We start from the raw sequence: 27,120 nt of genomic DNA, 5'->3' as shown, positions 1-27,120 counted from the left end.
ACAGCCCTCCCAAGTTCACCAGAGATATCAGAAACAGTGCTGTCTGAAAACCTTATTTTTATTTAAGCACAAAAATTGAGACATGACATATACATTTGTACATGGAGGAAAATACCAGAAAGTTTACAAAACCCTGGTGGCTGTCATTACCATTCAATGGCTCTAGAGATAAATGGCTGACAGTATGAGGGTAGCCTCAGGAGGGCCCCAGTTCCCAGAGGCAGGAGGCTGGCCATCTTGGTGAACTGCATCACTGACACAACACAAGGTCAGGTTTCAACAGTGATATAAGTGTCACTGTAGTGACACAGCCGTGGAGTCCCCAGGACAAGTGGAGATCCCTCAGAAGGATGGCTCAGCAGTCCTGCCTGCAGGACATAGTTCTGGGCTAACTTCCTCCAGCAGCCCTAAGAGTTTTAAGAGGTGAGTATTGCTGAAGATGGGGCAGGAATAAGGCTAAGGCAGAGGGGCAGAGTTCCTCAGGAGGTCAGAAGCCAAAACAAACAGGTCAGATGACACCTACCCTCTCAGAAGACTGCCAGAGGCTGGGTAGGACAACTTGAATGACTCTCTTCAGCCCCTCCCAAGTCCCAAGCAACTCCACTCAGAAGTCTGAGAAGGGCTAGTGAGGGCCCCCAGAGGGCACAAGGTGCTATTACACCATGGAACAGAGCAGGCACAGAGAGAGGGTCACGACTATTGTGAGGAACACCCAGAGACCACCTGGAGACAATCTGAGGAGCACCTGTGCCCCTGCCCAGAACACAGCTCACCTAAAGTGGAGCCCTGGGCAGGCTTATGAAGCCTAAGCACGAAAGGTGAGACTGTGGAGGCCCCAATATAGGTCAAGCCTGCAGAGGGAAGAGTCCAGGGTGTCTGGGAAATTCCTAGTGCAGTGAGCCCAGGGCTGCCAATGATCCCGTGTGGGGGCATGAACACGCATACACATGAGTGAATTTGTTTCCAGGGGAAGCAGTCCCACTGCTTCCAGACAAAATCCACCGTCAGAAAAGAGAAGACAGCTTTGTTATTTTTTCTTTTCCCTTGTCCCTGTCCCTTCCTCCCCTTCCCTTATGGGGAAGGGAAAGCTGACTACTGAGGAAGGAGCAGGGACAAGACAAAATCCCTGCCAGGTCTGTGCTGGGCAGAACCACTGTGTAAGGCACCCACGGAAAGTGCAGCTCAGAAGGCAGGTGACAGAGAGGCTGGGGTGAGGGAAGGAGAGTCGGGAAGACTAATTCCCCTGGAAGGTTCCTCGGGCAGCAGATGAGGCAGCGCTGCGGAAGGTTCTGTTGCTGAAGATGCCCTGGGAAAACTCTTCCTGAGCCTGCTGGAAGCTTGCTCCTGTTCGGCGGTAGAAGGCATGCACCTAGGGAACAAGGCTGGGGTGAGAAGAGCCCGGAGCAATCCTAGCGTCAGGGTATTCTCCCAAAGGGGCCCCCAAGTGTTTAACCCTGCCTGCCTGCCCACCCGAGTCTTGGACAAAGGTGTTGGGTTCCTTAGGACTTTAGGGACGAGGAATATTTAGATGTCCACCCAGGAGAGATACCTTTTACTTGTGTTTACTGTTGGCTCATACCCTACTTACCCGCTGCAGGAGGAAAAGTGAGAGCCCAGCACAGAGGGTAAAGAAGCCAGCCACTACCATCATGATGATGGACACAGGTAAGTGCCCACCTTGCAGGGTAGACAGGGCTGCGAGCCAACCACTATGGAAGGAGAAACCAAGGGTGAGGTAAAACTGAGACTTGGAAGTCCCCAAGAGGAGCACTTCTCCCAAACGGCTGTGCCTTGGTCACCACCTGGGCATCTCCCTGCAGCACAGGGAGCCTTGTGGTTCAGTGACCTTCCTCTGTGACTGGGATGTGAGCGCTGATAGTGTGAGCCCACACGGCTCCAACATGACCTCTCCTGAAGTCTCAGAGGTGGAGGCACATGGAAATCTTCTGCCCCAGTGAGGTCTTCAGCTTCCCCCATCAGGACTCTGCTTCTGGAGGTTATGTCATTCCCACAGCCTCAGGGTCCTTAGCTATAAAGGGCTTATTCTCATGCTGCCTGACTTCAGAACTTACAACAAAGCCACCGTAATAAAAACAGAGTGGGAACAGCATGAAGACAGAGCAATGCCATAGGCTTCAGAGTCCAGATACACCTATTTTTTTTAAATTTTATTGAGTTTTATTAAGCTCTACATTTTTCTCTGCTCCCTTCCCTGCCTCTCCCCTCCCCTTCAACCCTCTCCCAAGGTCCCCATGCTCCCAATTTACTCAGGAGATCTTGTCTTTTTCTACTTCCTATGTAGATTAGATCTATGTATGTCTCCCTTAGGGCCCTCATTATTGTCTAGGTTCTCTGGGAATACAGAGATTTTTAAAGTTACTTATTTTTTTCTGTGCATTGTTGTGTCTGTGTGAGGATGTCAGATCCTCTAAAACTGGAGTTACAGACAGTTGTTAGCTGCCACATGGCTGCTAGGAATTAACCAGGTCCTCTGGAAGAGCAGTTAGTGCTACTAACCACTGAGCCATCTCTCCAGCCCCAGTCTAATTTTTTTTTTTTTTTTTAATAAGGGTCCTAAAACCAAAGGGGACAGTGAGATGGGTCAGTGGGCAAAGGTATGTAATATATTAAAGCTGAGTGCTGTGGTTTATACCTGTAATCTTAGCAATTGGGAGGCAGAGGCAGCAAGATCAGCAGCCTTGTACAGGAGAACTCAGTTGGTAAAGTGCTTACAGCATAAGCATTAAGACTGAGTTTAGAACCTCAGATCCCATACAAAAAAGCCTATGCTTATCATCCCAGCCAGCACTGGGAAGGCAGGGACAGGCGGATCCCTGGAGTTTGCTGGTTTAACGAGCCTTTTCAGCAAACTCCAGGCTAACAAGCAATCCTGTATCAAAAAATATAGTGGAGAGGTGGTAAAATGGTTCAGCAAGTAAAGGTGTTTGCTGCCAAGTGTGATGACCTGAGTTCAATTACTGGAACTCAAGTGGTAGATAGAGTTGTCCTCTGATCCCCATCTGGATACATGCACTCGAGACACACACACAGGCACACACACACACATACACACACACAGGCGCATGCACACACACACAGGCACAGGCGCACACACACAGGCACATGCACACACCCAGGCGCACACACATAGGCACACACACACACAAGCACACACATACATACACACACACAGGCACACACACATATACACACACAGGCACAGGCACACACACACGCACACACAGGCACGCAAACACATGCACACACAGGCACGCACACACACATACACACACAGGCACACACACATACATACACACATATATAGACACACACACAGGCACACACACATAGGCACAGGCACACACACATATATACACACACACACAGGCACACAAAGTAAAAAAGTAAACAAGAAACAAGGTGAATGGTGCTTGAAGAATGACCTCGCTACATGAACATTCATGCATACATGCATGCACACATACACAAAGAAAAAGAAAATGCTCATAGAAGGTCTATGGGAAGGCAAGAATAGGCAGGATCCAGCAGAGCTCACTGAGTGCAAGTCAGTGAGGGCAGAGCCAGGACCAGATGTCAAATCTCAAGAGTCCCAGTCCAGAGTACAAACAGCAGTTATTAATCATAGCATGCCCAACCCCATCACCACTGATTTATTTATTTGTTTGTTTTGTTTGTTTGTGATACCCATCTCACTATAACCCTGGCTGGCCTAGATCTAGTTAAGTAGATCATGGTGGCCTCAAACTAAGACATCCATCTGCCTCAGCCTTCCTGAGTGCTAAGATTAAATGTATATGCCACCAGCTCATTTGTTGTTTGAGACAGGGTTTTTATATGTATTCCAGGCTGTCCCAGAACTCACTACATAGCCTAGGCTAACCTTAAACTTTCCATCTTTCTGCCTTATCTCCCAAGTGCTAGATTACAGATATGGGCCACCCACACTTGGCCAATCCAGCTTTCCTAACAACATCCAGCTTAAAGTAATAAGTAATGAAACTGGACCGTCCATCAAAAGGGTCCAGACTAGAACAGTAGACTGAGAAGGAAGCAGTGTCGCAGGAGGGCAGTGTCCTCAGGCTCAGATGCTAGTGTGACTAGCACTCGCCTCACACTCTGGACATCCTAACTGCTGCAGGGAGGGGATCAAAATAGTGCCACCCTTCCAGGCTCAAGCTCTCAGCCCCATGTCAGCTTGACATTTTTGAATGTTCCCTGTGCACTAGGTAGAAAGGAAAATGTCAGCCATCAGCTTTTCTTTTGGAAATTAATTCTGAGCTAAGTCGCAGTTAGCCAGGAAACTCAAACCGGCTATATGTTCCAGAATGTCAAGATGCCTCTCCAAGGAGGCAGGCCCTATCTCCTGCAGTCACAAGGCCCTGAGAAAAGAAGTAAGATGGGAGCAGAAGATGTTGCTCCACTGGTAGAGGGCCTGCCTAGCATGCATGAGGCTCTGGATTCCATTTCAAGTGCTACATAAAAAACAAAACCAGAAAAAAATGACAAAAAACACACACACAAAAAAACAGGTACAGCCTAGAGGCAGAACGACAAGAAGTTCACGGTTATTTTGGGATAACATAGTGAGTTTAAGAGAGGTAAGGTGTAACATGGGCTGCATCAGTCTCTGGAAGGGTGCTGCAGGAGAAAAGCAAGAAGTTGCCATACAGTGCCGGACACAGACCTAAAGACTTAAGCTTAACTGGCATGGTAGCTCGTACCTGAAATCTCAGCTCTCTGGAGGCAAGCAAGAGGATCACCATGAATTTGAGGCCACTAATATAATATTTATTATATTATATATAATAAATCCCAGGCTGGAGTGAGACTCATCTACACACCTAGAATGTAGAGAACAAGGAAAGACTGGTAGCTATTGTAGGATAATGGGAAGCTGGCGTGTGGCTCAGAGACAGAGGATTGAGTAGCATGCACAAGGTTCTGGGTCTGATCCCTAGAGTCACAAAAAAAGATGACCAGGAAAGAAGGTGGTGTATGGAATTTCCTCAGAAATTGAAACATTCTATCCTATAGGAAGCTCAAGCAGGAAGGTAAACAATTCAAAATAACTTTAGGAAGTTCCTGAAACCGACCAGATTCACTAGGGCCCTCCCTGCTAGAGTAAGCAATAAAAGCTGAGAGCCATCCTTTGCTGAAGGAAGTTGAGCTGCAAAGAAGAATCTGAGACCACAGCAGATACCTGGGAGTGATGTAGCCAGTCACTTGAAAGGACATTCTCCAGCCTGTGGAGCAGCCTGCAGGCTGTGCAGTGTGCTCTAGATTCCCAGCTTCATGGAATGTGGGCTTTGGTAATGCAGCTGCCTGAGTTGTTTCTGCTCCAGTCAGTACACCTCACCCATATCCTTGTAAATAACCCTAATAAAACTTATTGGTTCACCAAGCTAGGCTTTGGTGGTATCGGTACTTTGTTGTCATGGATTCCCTATCTGGGGCAAGTAGATGCGTGCTGCGTCTTCCCAGGAGATGTTTCGTCACACAGCGGATCGTAGGATACCCTCCACCCTTTCTCCACCATGGTCAAAACAGGTTCTCCAAGAGCCAGAAAATGGCAAGGAAGTTGAGTCCTCTATGATACCCCAGATCTTACCTGGTCCCCAAGTTAGGCAAGCCAATCATTTGGATGAAGTAGATCCCTATTTGACAAAAAAATACAAAGAAGAACACGAAGAAACTGAAAGAGTTGTCAGACCTGTGGAGAGAGAAGAAGTAAATCACAAGAGGGCCAGTGAGACGAATCCGTGGGGAAAGGGATTTGCCGCCAAGCCTGATGCTCTGTGTTCAATCCTGGAGCCCAAAGGATGAAAGGAGAGAACTCTCACAAGTTGTCCTATGACATACTTATGTGCACTGTGGCACGTATGTATATGTGAATGTACACACACATACCAAAACCACAAACAGATAAACCTAGGGCTCGAGGGATGGTTCAACAGTTTAGAGCACAGTTGCTCTTCCAGAAGACCTACGATTCCTGGGATCCACATGGTGCCTCACAACTGTCTCTTAATTCCAGTCTCAAGGGATCCAACACCCTCTTCTGGCTTCTGAGGACACTGCATGCATATGGTGCACAGACATTCACACAGGCAAAACACTCATACAGTCTTTAAGGCCTGTGGGTTCAATGCACTAAACTGCCCCCAACACACACACACACACACACACACACACACACACACACACACACCCTGTAGACTTCAGAAGCACGCTGGCAAAGATTCCTCAAGAATTAAGTACCTCCACCATTGTGCTGTTTTGTTTTAGGTATAGACAAGGGTCTCCTGAAGCCCAGGCTGGTCTCTTAATTTCCTATGTAACCTTGAACTTCTTGACCCTCTTTTCTACACCTCCCAAATGCTGGGAGTACAGGCGTATGCCACTAAACCTAGTTTTATGTGGGGCTGTAATAGAACCCAAGCTTTGCACATCCTAGGCAAGCACTCATCAACTGAGCCATATCCCTGGCTTTGACCACTGCATCCTTGAGAATCAGAATACTATGCAAATTCAGGATCTGCCTTGCTGATACTTCTGGCTCTTCATCCCAAGACTTGGAGGATTCCCAGCCCTAAAAGCATCAAGCATGGAAGTTTAATTCCAAATCCCTAGAGTGTCTTAGAGATAGATATATTTATACATATATTTATGCTCACATATTGGCAACAGATCATAATGGTGAGTCACAGCATCTGACATCCAAAGGGCAGCACCTCAAGTCTCAGGAAGGTGCTCCCACTTGACAGCAACTAAATCCCTGCCTGCCAGTCAGTCGGCCCAGGAACAATACCACAGCAGGGAGGTTCCCAGTCCCTCTCATTTGCCTGTGTTCATTCATGAACAGGCCTCTAGCTAACCTCACTCACAGGGTAGGCTGAGGTAAATGGCTTTTAATTTGTCTGCTCTGACTCAGAAAAGGAAAGCAATTTCCCCACTACTCTGTTCTGAGCTAGGACTGTGATGGGACCCAGAGCTTGGATCTCTCGGCTGCTCCTGGGATGCCAGCCATACCCTCATTCCTTGTACTAGCTCCACTCACCTGAACGCCTTGTAGATTGGTCGGTACCAACAAAGGAAGGCACAGGGGGTGAAGATCACAAACCAAAGGATGGAGAGGCCAAAGGCTGTTCCGTTAGCAGCGTTACTTGTGAACCAGGCCAGGCATGCGAGGAGGTTTAAAAACAGAGTCACTGAATGCACTGGAAAGGGGCAAGGAGAGAAAAGAGGTTTGACCCAAGGTGGCCAGAGGCCTGGCTGCCCACAGAGCAAGCCACTCCCTAGGAAAGGCCTGCTGTGAGGGAGGCTGCAAATACAGGAAGGGACTTTGGTCTATACTTAGGCAAGATTGGCTTTTAGATCCTGGTTCTCTGGGACCTCACGCCAGGGACCAAGCTTTCTTAGGAGGTGACAGTGAGACCTAGGTTTCAGGGATAGATGTGGTAAGGTTCAGACCCAGGGTTCATCCTCGGGGAATGAAACAACTCTTTCTCAAAGGCCCACAATGAAGGTACAGAATTTTTCCTCACTGCTGGAACCCAGAGGCCTGTGGGAGGAGAGGCCTTCACCCAAGTTGAGCCTTTCAATGCGGTGAACTCTACAGAAACACAGAAGTCTCTGGATAGTCCCTTCTCCCTTTCAAAGAAGTCTAGCTGGCCCTCTTGAGCAGGTTCCCAGACAGGACATAAAGAACTTCCCCATGCCAGCCCAAACACTGGGAAGGACAAAATCTGTGAGAGGTCTTGACCCCAGGGAGCAAGGCCCAAAGTAAACACAAGCATCTCAAGACAATGTCAGTGCACCCCGGAACTCACACATCCAGAGATAGTAAAGCATTTTGCATATCCGCTGGTAGTCAGCAGGGATCTCCGTGGAGAAGTCCTGATAGAAGCAAGGCTTGACGGGGCACCACGACGGCAGGGGCGGCCAGTTGTTGTCTCTCACTGTGTAAAAAGGATTCACCCTCATCAGTGGCATGGAGGAGAGCACACACTGGCCCAGCTTATAGGCAAAGCAGAGCTTGCAGAAATGCCCCTACAAGCAGATTTCAGGAGTCTCAGGGGGCTTCATGGACCATGACGTGAGATCAAAGAGGGAGAGAGATACCCAAGACAATGAAGCCCGACTACATCAGAGAAAGCTAAATATCCTAAGTCAGCGATTCTCAACCTTCCTAATGCTACAAGCATTTGCCTGCTTTTACCTCTTGAATGCTGGGATTAAAAGGGCAAGCTACCACATGCCTTTTAAACTACTTTTATTAGTGACCAGCGCATAAGCAGGACGACCAGGGCTGTCATCGTAAGCATGTACAGGGTGACTGTCCTCCAAGTCAAGCCACCACCATCTTGGGAGTTCAGCTGCATCCTGTAGCAAAAGCATTATCTCAGCTGGGCTTGTGCAACATTTACCTCCTCTCATGGAGGGGGACCAGTCAGGAGACCCTCATCTAAGTATCCAGACATTCCCTACCACAGGTCGTTTGCAATTCTGCTTTAACCGCACTTGGTCTTGGGGGAGGGGCTACACCGCTGCAGGGAAGTCTTCATCCCTGCTGGGTAAGGCTTTCCAGGTGTGGCCTGTTGGAGGAGCACCCACACCGCTGGAAGTAACCCCTCACCTATGCTCTGGGAGGAAGCCCAATAAATCTATTGGTTCCACAGAGAGAACTTTGTCATTGGGATCTTGTTTATGTCTCCTTCTGGGAAGTAATTTTAACAACAACATGGAACTCTGGGCCCAGGGAATCAAAGAATTTCAGAGCTGGGAAGGAATGCAAAAATAGCCCATATCTGTCAGGCCTATTCTGCTGGTATCCTAATTTCTGCCTTATTGCTTTCTACCCTAGACCCAGCACCCACCTTTCTTTCCTTCCTTTCCTTTCCCTCCTTCCCTTCCTTCCTTCCTTCCTTCCTTTCCTTCCTTCCTTCCTTCCTTCCTTCCTTCCTTCCTTCCTTCCTTCCTTCCTTTTTTTGGGTGCAGTCTTGCTATATTAGAGCCTTGTCTTGCCTGGAACTTGTAGTGACCCTCTTGTCTCCGCCTCCCACATGCTAGGGCTACAGATATTGCCACTATGCTAAGCTCCCCAAACCAATCTGCTTCCAAAATCAAAAGCTTTGCAAGATCTCCCATGAAGATAGCTCAGTACACTGCCAGGTAGAGCAGGCTAGACCCCAACAGTCTTCTTTACCATGTAAGTTCGCCGCGGTATTCTGCAACTCTCGCTCCTTGCGTTCCAGCTCAGCAGCTTTCCTGTCTAATTCTTCCTGCTGCCGAAGCAGGCCTGCCTGGGCTGCAGCTGCAACAGCCTAGAGAGGACACGCAGGGAACATCCGGAAATGAGGAAGGAACAGTGTCAGCCCAGGTAGGCCAGCAGAGGCACTTCACCCAGGCAGGAAGAGCTAGCAGGTGGTCTCAGAGGCAGCCCCGTCCAGTAAAGTGTCTCGGGTACTAAGGAATACCATGCAAGTGCCTAGGTCATCCACCACCCACTACCCTTATACCACCTTTGACTCCTTGCTCCAGCCAAGACTCTCCACTTCCTCCCCTTCCCCCATGGCTTGTCTAGTTCCCCCATACTGGAGTCCAGGCTAAATTGAATTATATTGCCCTTTGGGTAACACCAAAGGGGAAAGACTTCACAAGATCCCAACCTGAAGCCAGAAACCCAGAAACCTGAAGCTATAGGGAAGAACCCAAAGCGAGTGCGCAAAGTCGAAACAATGCTAAGCTGCCAGCAGAAAGCAGAGGGAGGATGTGAGGCAGGCCACGGACACCAGAGCCCCAGGAATTTACACCAAGGCAAACTTCCTTCCTACTCTGCCAAGGAGCTGCCTCCTAGGCCCACCTGAACAGTGTCTGGCCATGCCTTGGAGGCAGGCCATGACTATGGCCCTTCTCTGCCTGACTTTCCTGGCAGGCAGGGGCCAAGCTTTATCACCTCTGCAGGCAGAGCAGAGCGTTCTAATGAGGCAGCTCAAGGACGCTCAGGTGAGGCTGAGTAGAACTGGGCCCAGGGTCCTGCTCCTGCTGCGCCACCACTGTTTGGCCCCATTGACCTCCTGGAGAATGAGACAGTGGTCCTCCGGAGCAGGCAGTCCATTGGCCATCTCACAGGATGACAATCAGGCATATTGTACACATTACACCAAAACAGTTCTCCAGAGAGTGAAGGCTGCCTCTGCACACTGGGATTAGCACTGACTGTACAGTGTCACAGTGAGGGTTCTAGGCTCATCTCCCTGTGCCATCACTGGAACAGAGGCAGGGTCTCTGTACCCCCACTGCATCACCCCGCTGAACATAAAGTGACCCTGAAAGTAGGGATTGTCTCACTCCGCAGGGTTCTAGAAGCCAGCCTGAAGGCTCCAGGTGCCCAGCCCACCCTCTCGCTCATCTACGCTAGGCCTACCTTCGGAAGCTTTCGCATGTAGCTGTCCCTGGAAATACTATCTCCTCCTAGTAGCATCTGCCTCTCTGAGGGCTCACCCGCTGCCAGGAATCGGGCAGGCAGAAACTTGCTGGCCTGCCTAAGCAGGAGCTGCAATACACAACTCCACTGTGGGCCATGCTCACCAGGGCAGTGAGAAGCCCGGGGTGGGGTTGAGGGTGGGGAGGTGACTGAGGCCAGCGTCAGGCACAAGCAGACAAGGTTCAGCAGACCCAGTGACAAGACAAAGGCAAACAGGATGGAAGGCAGGAATAAATGAGGTTGAAAAAGAGAGGGGCCAGGGTTGTAGTTTGGTGACAGAGCGATTGTAAGGACCCCGATTCGATTCCCAGTATCACAAACAAAAAAATAAAGAGATTCTGGGACCTAAGAAGGACCTGAAGTGACACAGCAGGGCAAATGCTCTCTGAAGACACCAAGGATACCAGCCCAGTGGGCAGTGCTTACTTCAGAGGTGGGAGGGGAAGAGTGACGCCATAGGTTGGTTCCGAAGAAACTCACAAGCCACCTCAGGGACAAAGGTCCTTTGCTGCCCCCAACCCTACGGGGTCAACTATGGACCTGGGTGATTCCCACTTGCACAGGAGAAGCCAAAGAACTCTCAACCTGTACCTGGGGTGTTGGCTGTGCAGGCTCCACTGAGGGCTGGAGAACTGCTGGCTGCGAGGGCCCAGGATGCTGTGAGACAGGAACCGTTGTTGCTGCATTTGTCTGTGTGGGGCAAAGGAGGGAAATGAGTGGATTCTACTAGTGGCAAACCACAGTGAGGGCCTTGATCTGGGCTCTCTCCTGCAGGTGTCTGGCCAACAAGGCTTAGGCTTAGGGAACAATGACCTCTAACCCATACCCCCTAACCCACACTCTTGGCCTTGTTAGTCAGATACAAGGCTTTCCAGCATAGCCCTGTCACAGAACTGACAGAACTTCAGTGACTCCCAGTGACATCTCCATGCTTACCTTACCCCAAGTCCACATTTGGACTGTCCCTCTGAGGATGTTAACTTCTCCAGACCTGTTCTTTTTCTGCCATGTTCCTTGCCCCAGATACCTTGGCACCTCCCACTAGCTCACATGCCACTACCTCCCAGAAGACTGCACAACTCAGAGAAAGGACATAGTCACCAACCTCCGAGAAGGGATTAAATTCAGCCAGGCCACCCTGGGGGGCATTGGTCAGCTGGGTCACAGAGGGATCCTGGGAAGGAGAGAAAGAGGCATTAGTTAGTGATAGGAGGAAACATTCCTGACCAGAGGCTAGCAGGCAATCCCAAGTCCCAAGTATCCATGGTTCTGGTCTGCTCTGCAAACAAGTCTCTTCATCTGAATGCTTTACCTTTCTGGAAACAGTCGGCCCCACGTAGGTGTTCTCAGTGCCCAGATCCAGAGGGGGTCACAATATTTAACCCTGGTACTTTCTTCACTTTGGTGGGGAGGGGGTAAGGTGGTTGGTGGCAGTAGAGACCTTCCTGTACTGTTTTATTTACTTATTCATTTAAATTTATTTAATTTTATTTTATGTATACTGGTGCAAGGTTGTTGGATCCCCTAGAAATGGAGTTACAGACAGTTGTGAGCTGCCCTGTGGGTACTGGGAACTGAACCCGGGTTCTCTGGAAGAGCAGCCAGTGCTCTCAACTGTTGAGCCATCTATCCAGCCCTTTTATTTATTTTTTTGTTGTTCTTTTTTCTGGCGCTGGAGATGGAACCCAGGGCTTTGTGCTTGTGAGGCAAGAGAACTCAACCACCGAACTAAATACTCTATCCTGTTATTTCTTAGTCTACAGAGAACATTTTATTCCTCTTGCTTTTTAGAGATGAGCTGAAGGTTCTGGGACGGAAACATGCTGCTGGCTGCCAGCACTGACTGTTAATCAGCACACTTGAGGAGGGAGAAGGTCTCAGATGAAAAGGCCTGGAAAGTGTTTCCTTTTCTTTCTCATTCTTAAAAAAGAAAGAAAGAAAGAAAGAAAGAAAGAAAGAAAGAAAGAAAGAAAGAAAGAAAGAAAGAAAGAAAGAAAACAAAACCCCTTATAGCCCGGTACGGCGGTGTGCCTGCGATCTCAGCACTCTGCGAGCCGAGGCAGGAGAATTAGGATCCAGAGAGTTCTAGGCCAGCCTGGGCTTACCTACACACCAGCAGGGCTATAGAATGGGAGATCAGGAGATCAGCACAATACTCAAAAAAAAACCAGAAATGGAAGTCAGCAGCAGAATACAGTCTGCCTGTGTTTCCGCTGTCTTGCTTCCACCCTCCTTTTTGCTTAGGTGGCCCTTTAGGTGGCAAGACAATTTGTATTCATCAATCCAGGTCATGAGTATGGGGTTCAGGTCTTGCTCCACAGCCTGCAGGAACTCTGGGAGGAACACAGGAGAGAGTGCCATTGGCTGGAGTCCCTACAGTTCGTTCTCAGACCTGCACTTGTTTTGTTTTAGAAGACAAGAGTTTCATATACTCAGGTCAGCCTCAAATTGTAAATGTTGGGGAATATTATTTTAAGGTGTGTTACTTTTGTTTATGTTTCATTTGTTTAACTCTGTGAAGCTGTTTTACTGTGTCTATCTAAAACACCCGATGATCTAATAAAGAGCTGAACAGCCAATGGCGAGGCAGGAGAGAAGAATAGGCAGGGCTGGCAGGCAGAGAGAAAAATATGAGGAGAAATTTGGGGGAAAAAAGAGATCTGGGAAGGAGGACTTCAGGGGTCAGCCCCCCCCCTCCAGCCCTGCAACTAAACAGCCAGACACTGAGTAAGAAAGAAAAGGTAAACAGGAATAGAGAAAGATAAAAGCCCTGGGATAATTTACGTTAAGAAAATCTGGCAATAAACCAGGCAAGCTAAGGCCGGGCATTTATAAGTAAGAATAAGCCTCTGTGTGTGATTTATTTGGGAGCTGGGTGGTGGGCTCCCCCAAAAGTAAAAAAAAAAAAAATCCAAAAAGTCAGAAGAGTAAAACTTTACCCAACAAGTAAAGACCAGGATGGCCTTGCTCTTCTGATCCTCATGAGCCCACCTCCAAAATGCTCGGATTACAGGTGTGTAGCATCACACCTCGTTCTATAGACCCAATTCTTAAATACCGTGACGGTGTCACAGACACTGAGAGCACGCCCCTCAGCTCACAGGTGTGGAAGACACTGGTCATGGTGAAGTGACAGGAGCTTCCTATTCTGAAACTTAACGGAGCTAAGTGTCAGCACCAAGAATGGCCTCTGGCTTTTCTATACAGGAGATCTATCTTCCCACGGGGACCAGCAGCACCTAGGATAAAGCTGTGTCTGAGCACCCCAGTGCCACACCCTGAGTGGAGCACCAGCTGGAATCACTGGAATCACAGCTCATCTTAGGGACCCTGTACCTCTTTTCAACCTCCTCCACCAGACTGTGTCCTGTCTGTTGGACTCACACCTCTGCTTTGGTGACTCCTGCAACTCAGTGTGACAAAGTGAGGCTCTAGTGGTCACCGAGGGCCATGGGGACTGGTCCTGAAGTTATTCCTACTAGCTATCTTCTCTCAGGATCAGTCGGCCTGTGGGAGGCTCTGGCTCAGGGTCTACCCTGCTTACAAAGCCAGCAGATCCGTACTAGTGCAAGCAAGCCCAAGTCACTGAAATCAGACCCCCAGCCAAGGAACTGGCTAGTACAGTCTGTCACCACAGGACACAGGAACCAAGGGGCAGCTCAGGTAGCAATTTCAATAGCTGGAGCACACACACCTGGCTAAAGTGTTCATGTTTAATAGGCAGCTTGAAGCTCAAGGCAAGGTTCCATTTCTATCACAGGACAGTCAGGTAGCAGATTCTTTAGGGTGATGATGAGAAGGATGTAACTACCCTGTCCACAGAGTTCCCCCCCCCCTTTTCTCTAATGTCCTCAAGGTATGGCCCTGAGGCCCTAACCAGGCTCACCCTAACTAGTGAGCTGGGAGTGGTCTGCAGCTGGGGGCATCTGGGTCTGGCCCATCCTTCAGGCTCCCTGGGGTTTGCTGAGGGGCCTGTGAGCCACACTGTAGTGTGTCTTTGTTCCCAGGCACTGCCTCATGCCAGGGAACCTGCAGCACAACAGAGGCCTCTTGCCTGGGACCAGATGAGACTAATACTGTGACATATGAGGACTTCTCCCCTAAGGAAACCTGGGATCTCCCTGAGAGAGGCTGAGGTTAGACGAGGACAGGGAGGGGGTGAGGACTAAGGGAAGGTGACATTTCCTAAATGTCTACTATGTGCCAGGCTCATCACGTAACATTACTGTGAATTCTATTCACCCAGAACCGATCAATGTGTCACATCACTACGAAGTTATTTGCTATTTATTTTTGAGAAACTTACTCCATATTGCCTACAGAATTCACTGTCTACAGATCCCTTAACCCCACCCCGACACAAGAGTCTCTGTTGCAGCTCAGGCTGTCCTGAAACTCAGTATTGTTTACCAGACTGGCAGCGAACTCGAACCTTCTGCTATGGCCTCTCCAGAGCTGGGATTACAGGTATGTGCAACCACACCTAGATGGGCAGTGACTCAGCTTCTCTCCTTTGTTTCTATAAAGTATTGATGGGCTGACAGATGGCTCAGTGGGTAAAGGCGATTGTTACTTTGAGTTTGATCCTCGAAACCTACGTGGTGGAGAGAATGAACTCTCTGCAAGTTGTCCTCTGACCTCCACACATGCAGATATGCAGGTAAAAGGAAGAAAGAGGAGCCAGGCGGTAGAGGGGTGCACACCTTTAACCCTAGCACTAGGGGGAGGTAGAGGCAGGCAGATAGATCTCTGTGAGTTCAAGGCCAGCCTGGTCTACAGAGTGAGTTCCAGGACAGCCAAAGATACACAAAGAAACCCTGTCTCGAAAAACAAACAAACAAACAAACAAAAAAAAAAAAAAAAAAGAAGGAAGGAAGGAAGGAAGGAAGGAAGGAAGGAAGGAAGGAAGGAAGGAAATATTCATTATATTTCATTCTGTAAAGACTTGATACAGATACTCTGGTCAGCTTTTGTGTTTATGGCTCTACTGAAAAAGACAACCACAGATTTCCTCATATAACCTCCACCACAGCCATATGAGAGACATAGACGGGAAAGCTCAGTACGGGGCTGGTAGCTCAAGATCCCTGGGGCAGGAGGCTGGAGATGGCTGGGAGGTTAGGAGCTCTTGATGCTCTTCCACAGAACCCACATTCAATTCCCAGCACTGACATGGTGGCTCACAGCCACCTGTAACTCCAGTTCCAGGGAATTTGATGCCCTCTTTGACCTCCTCAGGCCTCACACACATGGTACACAGGCCCACACACAGGCAAACACCATGTACATTATGTCTGACTCTAGCGACAGGACAGTAAGCCTGAGACAACAATGCTGCAGGACAAACAGAAGATTATCAATTACTATGTGGCTAAAGTAAACGACCCCTGTTCCCTAAAGGCATGAGCAAGGGCTTCCTTCCAGAACTTCAAAGAGCTGGATGTTGGGGCACATCTTCAGTAAGTCACAGGTAGAGCCTTCTCATGTAAGGGTCACACTGATGAGCCCGAGGAGGACCATGAGCTTTCACTCCAAGTCACAGAAATGACGTTACCAGCGTCAACTTTTCCCACTCACCGAGCACCAGTTGGCTCTTAAAGGGGTAAGCAGTTATTTAGAAGAATGGCGAGGTCCAAGCACACCTACAGGGAAGATGTAACCTCAAGCCCCAGCTGCTCAGACTGGAACAGCACTTTTACTAACTGATAAGAGGGAACGAAGCTAAAGTTAGTTCTTCACATTCAGTGGACAACTACAGTGTGAGCAACACAGACCAGCAGGACACAGCCCCTCCCCTCTTAAGAGTTCACAGTCTGGTGGACTAGTAACTGAGACAAGTAGACACATGCCAAGAATATGCTGGGGTGAGGTACAGAGTGACTGACAGGGAAGGGTTGGGAGGAAGGTGGGTGGGATGGTTAGCTTTAACTGTGAACTTGCTTCAACCTTATAATCATCTGGGGAGTCTCTCAATTAGAGACTCTCCACATTGGGTTGGTTTGTGGGTTTGTCTGCAGGAAGGTTATCTTAAGTTAATCGATATGGGAAGCCCCAAACCACTGTAGGTGGCTCCATTCCCTGGGCAGCCAGCGAACCCCTGAACTATGTAGGAGTAGAGAAATCACTGAGCATAAGCAGTGAGCATCTATGCCTTATATGCTCTTTGCTCTTAACCGCAGGCGTGAAGCCTGTTTGAAGTTCCTGTGTTAACTTCCCCATAACGTTGGACTGTAATGGAATTCTAAGTCGAAATAAACCCCATTCTCCCCTAAGTTGCTCCTTGCCAGAGTCTTTTATCACAACAGAAATGAAACTAAAGTGGTGGGGTTCCCAAAAGAAAGGAGGGAGGCAAGCAAAGGTCCAGAAGATCAAGGCCAGCGGCGGACCCTGGGAGAAGCGTGGCTGGGCTGGGGCTTACAAGGCCCCTTTTCCTGGTTTGGAGGGAAATCTCTTTGTGTGTTTCTTATTTCCGGATTAGCTCTGAGCCTCACTGACTTCCCTGCTTTCCCGTTATATGCCGCACTCAAGCTCCTGGTGTGAGACTATTCCAGACTCCAAAGTAGCACATTAAACCCTCGGGTCTGGCAGGGCAGTGCATACCTGTAATCCCAGCATCATGAGGCTAGCAGGAGGAATACTACAAGCTGAGGCTATCGACATCGTGGGTGTGAAGCCAGTCTAGGCCACACAGCAAGACCCCGTCTCAAAACAAAACAACAAAACGAAATATCCTGAAGTCATACAAAAAGGTTCCATTCTGTAAGTGCCAAATTAGTTTGGTCAAGTTAGTTTCGTTAGGCCGGCAGGAAAACACACAAAACATAATGCAACAAGACTGTGGGAAGTATGGGTGGCCTCGTTTCTGTCTCCCAAACTTCACACAATGTGATAATGACACTTTGACCTCAAAATACAAGGGCTAGAGGAGGGACATGTTGAAAAAAAAAAAACTGGGATGTAGCTCATTTTGGTAGAATGCTTGCTTAGCAAGTATGAAGGCCTTGGTCTGATCTTCAGCACAGCACACACGGGGCAGGATGGCATACGTCTGTAATCTCAGCACAGCATACACGGGGCAGGATGGCATACATCTGTAATCTCAGCACAGCATACTCGGGGCAGGATGGCATATGTCTGTAATCTCAGCACAGCATACTCGGGGCAGGATGGCATACATCTGTAATCTCAGCACAGCATAAACTCTAGTGGAAGCAGGATGATCAGAAATTCAAAGTCAACACCATTAATCCCAGATGGAGCTCTATGAATTTGAGGACAGCCTGGTTTATCACACAGTGAGACCCAGTCTCAAAAAGTAAACAAATACACATGATGTCAAATGCCTGTAATCCCAGCGCTTGGGAGATTGAAGCAGGGAGATTTGCCTTGAATCTGAGGCCAGCTTCGGCTATATGATGGTAACAAGATCCTGTCTCAAAGAAGGTGTGGGGGGAGCAAGCATTTGAGAACCTATCTGAAGGGCAAGGCAACCCTGGGTCGTGTTCCCTGCCACTGGTAGTGATGTCCAGAGTGGTCTCGAGAAGGACACAGGAACTTCTTGGCCCTGATACCCCTCCTATGGGCACAGTCTTCTTAACTTGTGCTACTTGCCTTCTCCTCCCACTTCCTGTCCATTCCCTACACAAACCAATTCATGAAATGCTGTGGCGGGGCCACCAAGAGAAAGCCTTGTTTTTGGCCCTGGAAGAAACAGTGCAGAGCATCAAACCTGATCACACGGAGCCCAGGTGAGAGTAAAGGCAGTGGTGTCACGCGGGAGCTAGGAGCGTCAAGACGGGAGGCGCTCCTTAACTGGTATCGGATCACCTACGCTTTAAAAAGAGCGTGCTTGTGTTCTGCAAGTGAGAAGGCTGTACTCAGGTATTCTGCTTAGCCAGTTTTCTTTTTTAGAGACAGGGTCTCACTGTATAGCCCTGCTGGCCTCCAGATCACAGGATTTGCCGGCCTCTGCCTTTTGATTACTGGGGTGGGGTTAAAGGTATGGGCCACCACATTTGTCTCAGTTTTCAGTTTTGCATTGTTTACTCATTAATGTGTTCTTTTCTTTCTTTCCTTCTTTGTTTCTAATTTGCGGGTGACGCTGGTATCCTGATTCTCTTGCCTCTACCACCCAAGTGTTGAATTATGAGCTTGTACTACCACACCCAGCCTGGAAGAAGGTCATGGAGCCTTAGAGGTGAGAGTGTAAAGAGAACAGCCAGGAGTATCAGGAAACCAGCCTGACAAGGGGAAGACCAGACTGGAGCAGTTAGGACTTAACCTCAGTGGAGGGGGACACAGTCACAGGAGTCTGAGCATTCCGGTCATCATGAGGGACATGCAATGTTCAGGAAGGGCAATGTCAGGTCATGACTGCTGGCATGAATGGGTTAAATTAGGGGGCAGCAGTTCTGGATGGAGGAGTCTGGAACTCTACAGACCTGGAGGAAATATCACAGGCTCAGGAACTCAAAGCTGGTTAAAATGGAAAGGCTGCCAGGAGACTGCTTTTTTCAGGCTGTGTGGGAAAGGAGAGGACCTGTGCAGATTCTGGACCACACTGGAAGTGTCTATGGAGAGATCTGGCTGGCATGTCTAGAAAGGTGTGGATGGAAGCTGGAAACGTGTCGGAGCCTGAGAGTCAGCTGAGGACTGAGCTACACAGCAAGGATCTTTGGGTGAGGATGCTATTCTGAGGCTACTGAAGCGGAGGCAGAGAGTGGGAATCAGGTCCAAGACAGTACTCAGAAATACTAAATGGAGAAGACAGGAAATAAAAATAGCCTGAGATAAGCCAAAGTTATCAGCGAGATCCTGGAGAGAGTCAAGCCAGGCAAGTGTGTGTCACAGAAGCAGCAGACAGCCCCAGGGGCTCAGAGAGAGATCAGGTACGGGGTGTGGTGGACGGGTACTGGGCATGATCATATTGCCTGCAGTCTCAGTACTCAGGAGGTGGAGGCAGAAGGATCAAAGTTCAGGTTCGTCTTTGTCTCCAAGTTGAGGTCCAGGCCAGCATGGTCAAATTGAGACATTGTCTTTTTTTTTTTTTTTTTTTTGGATTTTTCGAGACAGGGTTTCTCTGTAGCTTTGGTGCCTGTCCTGGAACGAGCTCTTGTAGACCAGGCTGGCCTCGAACTCACAGAGATCCGCCTGCCTCTGCCTCCCGAGTGAGACATTGTCTTATGGGAAAACAAAAACAAGCCAGGCATGGTGGCACATGCATTAGCTCTTGGGAGGCAGGTGAATTTCTGTACGTTCTAAGACGACCTGGTCTACACTCAGATCTAGGCCAGCTAGGAATACAAAGAACAATTAATTGCTTTGGAGCCATGGCCATGAAGCTGTCTAATCTGCCCACTTTTCTGAGTCCTCACGCAGAAAATCCTAACTTCCTTCTTCTTTTCTCTCTCTTTCTTTCAAATACTGACCAGAACGTAAGCACGTTGTCTTACAGCACAGGGCCAGCTCCAGACAGCTGCCCAGGAGAAGCAGTCTTCCTGCCTTAATGCATTAAGCCCACTTTGGGCTCTCACCACATGGCTGCTTGCCGACCTGCCTTGATAAGCATACCAGTTTAACTAAAAAGGCATGGCTGTCTTCCTCTTCGCCACGTCCCTCTTGCTGGTGGCTGCCATTGTTTACAGCTCACTTGCCCTGTTATTTCTTTTAAACTCCAATACAATTGTCAGAGAGAGAGAATAAGATCTGAGACTGAAGTAGTCCCTGGGTGACAGAATACAGGAACACAGAGGTGACGTCTTAAGAACTGAATTTTGGCTCTTGCTGTCCCTTCATCCAAAATCCTGCATCTTCTCATTCGCCAGACTTTCTGCCTTCCACCCCAGCCCCTTTCTGGCACACGGCTCTGCTCTTCCTCCCAAGATCCCTCACAACTTACTCCCCTGTCCTCATCCTGCCCATAGAATACTGTCCTTGTCCATAGGCATTAGCTCTCAGCTTTGCCAACCACAGACTGCGCGCTCATTCACCTTGCTCTCTGGCACCAGCAGGTGGAACAGCAGGGCTTCTGGTGCATGTAAAGGTGTGAGCAACTCAAGGGGTCATCTGATGGCCCTGGGCACGCCTTGCAATGTGGACAGCACCCTTCTCTGAGTGAATCTGTCCTGGTTAAATATTACCATCCTCTGAAGGAATGATAATCCTATGCAGAGTGACTCCAGAGAAAATTTAACAAGTGTAGGGGCCAAGTTCATCCGAGTCTCTAGCCCAGTTCTAACACCCCACTGGCTCCAGGTGCTAAGCATAAAGGTGGGAATGCCTCCACCTGGGAACCACCTGGAATTGGCCTTAAGCTGTGAGACACTTGCCATTTTCAATTTTTCCTTACAATTTTTTAAATATTTATTTTTATTTCATATGTACAGGTATTTTGCCTGTATGTAGTCTGTGCACCATGTGCATGCATGATCCCTTTGGCGGTCAGAAGAGGGTGCTGGATTTGCTGGAACTCAAGTTGCAAACAGATGTGAGTTGTCACATGGGTGCTGGGAATCAAACCAAGGAAGAACAGCCAGTGGTCTTAACCACTGAGCCGCTGCTCCAGTCCCATTTTTAAATCTCTCAAGACAATGCTCCTGTTCTACACTAAGTAGTGGTGCACACCTGGAATCCCAGCATCTAAAAACGGAGGCAGGAAGATTCAAGGACAGCCTCAGTTCCACAGCAAGTCTGAGGCCAGTCTGGGATATATGACCCCTAACTCAAAAAAGAAAAGAGAGAGAAAGCAAGAGAAGGAAGGAAGGAAGGAAAAGAAGCAAGCAAGCAAGCAAGCAAGCAAGCAAGCAAGCAAGCAAGCAAGCAAGAAAGAAAGAAAGAGGAAAAATTATATCAGGTCTAGTTGTGACTCTGAGAATTCCCAAAGGCTGAAGGACCCTCTCTGGGAAGTGGCACAGGCCTTAATGTCTATGGACTTAGTGTCCTGTAACTGTTCACACAAATCACATTTCTGCCATCATTTCCCACAGGAGAGAAATATCCTGCATCCCTGAAAAGCAACCACGGCACTGAGATTATCTTTAAACTGCAAGGAGGCAATGTGTGAACTGGCAGCTCCAAGCCCTGAAAGACTGCCTCTGTTCCGCACACCACCCCTTCCACACACCCTCCCAGGCCAGCCTTCTCGGCTGTAATCTGACAGAATGCTCGGAGGAAAGCAGCCCTGGCATTTGCTTGGGTGGTCAGATTTCAAGTGGATTGCTGGGGTGGGGAGAAAGACATTACAATGATGCCTCTTTTTAAAGTTTTCCACCTCTGCATCACTTGACAAGACTCGTGAGAAACATCTGTGAACAGACAGCCTAGAATTGTTCCAGTGCAGGGACCCAACAATCCAGAATTAACAGAGGAACCAGGGTGCGCCGACGGAGGTTGTGAAATCGCTAGGCTTGCCTTGCAGCTTCCTGCTTCCTCCTAGGAGTTTGGTAAGCCTCTGCCACACTCCGGGGATTTCACTTTCCACTCAGAACTCCTTTTGGCAGGGCAGTTTTCTAATGATTTCAGTTATACCTATATGCAAGGAAAGGATTCATGGAAGCCTGTGATTACACTTCGAGGTGGAGGAAGTAGGGGCTTCATAAAGAACCTGGATAAAGGGTTGGGGAAATAGTTATCAGTAAATGGATGTCTTTACAAGTGTGAAAACCTGAGCTGGGTACCCATCAAGTGGGAAGACCCACTTTTCTTTTCAAATATGCATCAGTGTTTTGCCTGCATGAGGATGTTGGGCCCTCTGGAACTGAAGTTACACACAACTGTGAGCTGGGTATTGAACCCAGGGTCCTCTGGAAGAACAGTCAGTACTCTTAACCACTGAGCCATCTCCCCAGCCCCAGAACTCCCGTTTTAAAACTTTTTTTTGAGAGAGGGTCTCACTGAGTATCTCTGGCTGGTCTGACACTCACTCTGTAGATCAGGCTGGCCTCAAACTCCCAAAGACTGCTTGCCTCTGCCTCCACAATTCTAGTATTAAAGGCATGGTAACACTCTCAGCCAGAACTCATATTTTTAAAAGACAAAAAGTCAGAAGTAGGGGCTGGAGTGGTAAGGAGTGCTTGCTGTTCTTCCAGTCCCTAGCACCCACATCAGACGGCTCACAACTACTTAACTCTAGCTCCAGGGGATCTAATGCCTACTTCTGTGCCCTCCTCCCTTGGGCACCAGCATGTACATGGCTCACATGTACACACACACATCACTATTTACATATTTGTAATCCCAGTCCTGAGCAGAACCAAATCAGTCAGTCAAGTTCTAAACCAGTAAGAGACCGTCTCAAAAATAAAAAGAAGGTTTTGCTCTGTGTAACTTCCATGGCTATCCTGGAACTCGCTGTGTAGACAAGGCTGGCCTTCAACTCACAGAGATCCACCTGCCTCTGCCTCCTCAGTGCTGGAATTAAAGATAATGCACCACCATGGCCTGGCCAAAAAAAAAAAAAAAAATTAAAGAAAGAAAAAAAGTGAAGGGTACCTGAGGAATGGCAATAAAAAATAAAAATGGCCTCTGACTTCTACACACCTGCATACATATGAACATACACAGAAAAAAAAAAAGGCAACAAAACTTGGGTAAGAAAATCAACTTCAGGGGCTCAGTGTTTGGGAGTACTGGCTGTTCAAGAGGACCCAGGTTCAATTCCCAGCAACCACATGGCAGGCAGCTCACAACTGTCTGTAACTCCAGTTCCAGAAGATCTGACCCTCACACAGACATACATGAAAGCAAAACACCAATGCATATAAAATAAAGATAAAGCTGAAGTTATTTTTAAAAAGAAAGAAAGAAAGGAAGGAAGGAAGGAAGGAAGGAAGGAAGGAAGGAAGAGAGAGAGAGAGAGAAAGAAAGAAAGAAAGAAAGAAAGAAAGAAAGAAAGAAAGAAAGAAAGAAAGAAAGAAAATCAACTTCAAGCTGGGCAGTGGTGGCGTACACCTTTAATCCCAGCACTTGGGAGGCAGAGGCGGGTGGATGTCTGTGAGTTCGAGGCCAGCCTGGTCTACAGAGTAAGTTCCAGGACAGCCAGGGCTGCACAGAGAAACCCTGTCTCAAAACAAAACTTTATATGAAGGGGTCAAGTATGGAGTCAAAAACCTTTAATCCCAGCACTTAGGAGGTAGAAGCAGGAAGAACCATTGAGTTGCAAGTCAGCCTGGGCTACATAGGAGGACACAATCTAACACACACACACAATCTATAAGGGGCTGCCCCAAGGTGGAGCACATGCTCAAGACCAAGTTTAATCCTCAGCAACAACAAAACCAAACATCAATAAAATCTGTCCTCCTCCATCCCTTCACACAAAGGATGACGAGACAGCTCAGTAGGATGATCGTCACTAAGCCTAACTACCTGAGTCGGAGTCCTGTGACTCATGTGGAAGCAAAGGACTCACTCCTGAAAGCTGCCCTCTGACCTCTATCCTGCGACACAGCATGAATATGTACAACAAATGTAAAACTTTCGGGGGTGGGGGATTTTGAGACAGGGTTTCTCTGTGTAGCCCTAGCTGTTCTGGAACTCGCTCTGTAGACCAGGCTGGGCTCAAGCTCACAAAGATCCACCTGCCTCTGCCTCCCGAGTGCTGGGTGGGAATAAAGGCGTGAGCCACCACTGCCAGGCAATGTGAAACATTTTTAAAAGTGCCAATTGATGACCATTACCAGCACTCTCGTTTCAGGAAAAACAAGGCTACTCTCTGGCAAGGTGGTCCATACCTGTTCATCCCAACACTTGGGAGACAGAGGCAAGATTACTGCAATAGCCAGGCCAGCCAGGGCTACATAGTGAGACCCTGTCTGAAAAAAGAAAAGAAAGAAAAGTAAAAAGGTGACAAGCGTGACAATACCACAGCCTTTCCTTAGCTGACCTGAAGTAACCCCAAGACAGAAATGTATGAGATTCGAAAGTCTTTAAAACCGTGCCCCACGGGCAGTGAGACCCAGGTCTAGATTCTCCTGGGATGCTAATTCTGGCACACTGTTGGCTCTAGCACGTCCCAGCCTCACTAGAGTCTTGGCTTCTGTAAAGCTGAGATCTTAGAATCGACGTCTAAGAACATTTACGGTCCCCTGTCAGCCACAGACTCCAAATAGTAAGTATATTTTTGCAGTCCACCATTATATGTATGACAAAAAAAGTCTGTTCTCCAGACTGACTAGGTGTGACAATCTGAGTCTGTCACCTCTCCACCTGCATGTTCCTGAGCTATGAGCCAACACCCTGAGCAAATGAAACTGGGTTCACACCTAGTCATCCAAGGACTACACCCTCCCAGTGCCCTAGCCCTGGCAATAGGGAAGTGGCGTACACCATCCTAAGCTCTGAGCAGAAGCAGCTCCAGGCATCAGATGCAAGGCTGCTTGCTTCTCCTCACACAGCTTCGTGCCAAGAGTGGAAAGTCATTCCAGTATGAGGGGGAGCCTATCACAGTTAGCCAGGCTCTCTTCTTCCCACAGGATTCCCCTCCAGATGTTGCTGATTTGCTGGCCAACAGCTGCTTCCTGCCCCACCATATCCTGAGGCTGCGTGGAAAAACTCTTATTTGAATGCAATGTAGAAGTTACTTTCTGTCACTTCTAAAATTACTATCACATTTTGCCCAATCATTTCCACCCCAGAGATGTCGAAGAATCCTGCCCAGTGCTGGCCCTGAAGATCCTGCTGCAGTGTCGGACAGCTGACTGCCCCTGATAGCAGCAGAAAATTTATTATTCTCACAGAAGAAAACTGAACAAAGAAACATCATTGCATACCACATACCCCAAAAGGCGAGTAGATCCTTGCTATATATAACCCAGACTCCAGTATTACAGAGCCATTCATCATGAAATCAACAGAGTTCGCACAAGACATTAGCAGGAAAACTGCAAACATCCTTTACCCACTCATTAATAGAGGCTACTGCTTGCCTTACATAAGAGACAAGGTCCTGCTAACTAGCGCTGTCAAGAAACATTAAGCTAAAAGAGGAATACTCTAAATTCCCCAGTGTAACAAGGAATGAACTACCAAAATCTGCCTGTGGGTTCCTATCAGCTAGGTCACCTTGAGAAAGAAGCAAAAAATTTCCACTCTCAGCCTGGCTGGGTGTGGTGGCACAAGCTAGTTATGGCTCTACTTGGGAGGCAGAGGAAGGACTCCAAGTTCAGGACCAGCGTGTACACATAGCAAGTTCAGAGCCCGTCTGTGATACATAAAGGGCCAGGGATGAAGCTCAGTGCTACCCATTATGCTCAGTGGTAGAGGATTTGCCTAGTATGCACAAAGTCGTGGTTCGATCCCCATCACTGCAAAACTTCAAAACAACAATAAATTCTATTCTCCTGACTGCATGACCATCTATTAGGGCACCTCTGCCTTTTCTTTTCCACCTTTGGAAGAATCCACGGTGGGAAAGCTTAAACGACTTCTCCAGCACCTGCAGGAAACTTTGAAGTTGCAGATGACCAAAATAAAATAGCAGCAGGACGAGGCTGTGAGCCTGCTGACATACTGACACAGGAGAAACAGCTGGCTCAGCAATCACCAGTCAGCACAAGCGCCCTTCCCGCAAACTGCTTTCGGGCAGACATGAAAGAAGAAGCACAAAGGGCCCCGGTGCTGCTGACGAGAGTTCCCTTCCTTCAGCAAAGACAAGGTGGCATCCCTGTGTTCTCCACTCAAAGGTTTGGCTTTAAGTCCGAAAACTGTTGTATTCTTGAATGTTCCAAAGGTCAAGCCAGCAACCACCCTTGCAGATTTGCCAAACTAGTGTACCTTGTGCTCCAAGGTCCTTCACCACCACCCCCACCACCACTCCCCACCCCACCCTGCAACCCTCTCTTAGTGGCCCAAACTCACTCCAAACAAAGTCCTTGGTCAACATGTAGAATTTTTGACTGAGACCACTTTCTGGCTTGGGCTCTCTACCCTCCCTCGGCTTTCTTTCCTTGTAAACACCGGGGACTCTCCTGTACTTTAGATACTTGCTTCTCTAGTGCTGCTGCTCCTGGGGCGTTGGGTTGTCTCCACCCCACTAAACTTCTACTTCCTCATTATGTTTCAGTGACCCTTTCTCCTACGATGACTCAAGACAGGTGGATTCCCAAGACTGTAGAAATATCACAGTCACACTCTGCTTCCCTTCCTGTCTCTACGACACCTCCCTAAGGATAAGACCGTGCCTGCTGCCCTTTCTCCAGCAGTGTCCAGTCAGAGCGGCTACATCCCGGGGTGCAGTAAGAGCCCACTTCTTTCCTTGCTGCAGCGCCCCGCCCCCTTGCCGCAGTTCCACCTGTTGCAAACTCCCGCCCCCATACAAACTATGATAGGCCCGGCTTCATATTCCACTCTCCCATTGGGCAGGCCATCTGTCCCTCCTACGCCACGTCTCCCGGCTCTGGCGAAAGAGGCCCAGGCCGCGGCCTTTGGCCCTAAAGCAAGTTGGGGGTTCTACCTGGAAGGGGTTTACATCCACTGGGTCCGCGAAGGGGTTAGTGTCGAAGGCCGACATGGTGATCGGGGGCCGGCGGGCGATCTCCGCGAGCGCTACTGCCTTAGAGCACTCAGACCCAGCAGCACTCAGTGTAGACCCTCCACTTCCGGGAGCGAGGCAGCCG

At 48.7% G+C, this 27,120-nt stretch overlaps 1 protein-coding gene across 1 annotated transcript; it reads right to left on the bottom strand.

Annotated features, from left to right (window-relative positions):
• Nucleotides 1-49: 49 nt before the first annotated feature.
• Scamp2 (secretory carrier membrane protein 2) lies at nt 50-27,120 on the bottom strand. The gene is made up of 9 exons (XM_057766839.1): nt 26,958-27,120; nt 11,613-11,681; nt 11,099-11,197; nt 9,227-9,344; nt 7,851-7,979; nt 7,079-7,238; nt 5,630-5,731; nt 1,589-1,709; nt 50-1,369 (listed from the first exon to the last, which is right to left on the bottom strand). The coding sequence occupies exons 1-9, from the start codon at nt 27,012-27,014 to the stop codon at nt 1,235-1,237; spliced, it is 990 nt and encodes a 329-aa protein (XP_057622822.1). The 5' UTR covers nt 27,015-27,120; the 3' UTR covers nt 50-1,234.

The sequence above is a fragment of the Chionomys nivalis genome, chromosome 4, assembly GCF_950005125.1.
Source record: "Chionomys nivalis chromosome 4, mChiNiv1.1, whole genome shotgun sequence".
Lineage (NCBI taxonomy): Eukaryota > Metazoa > Chordata > Mammalia > Rodentia > Cricetidae > Chionomys > Chionomys nivalis.
The sequence above is the reverse complement of the archived record's forward strand: the minus strand, read 5'-3'. Positions and strand labels throughout refer to the sequence as shown.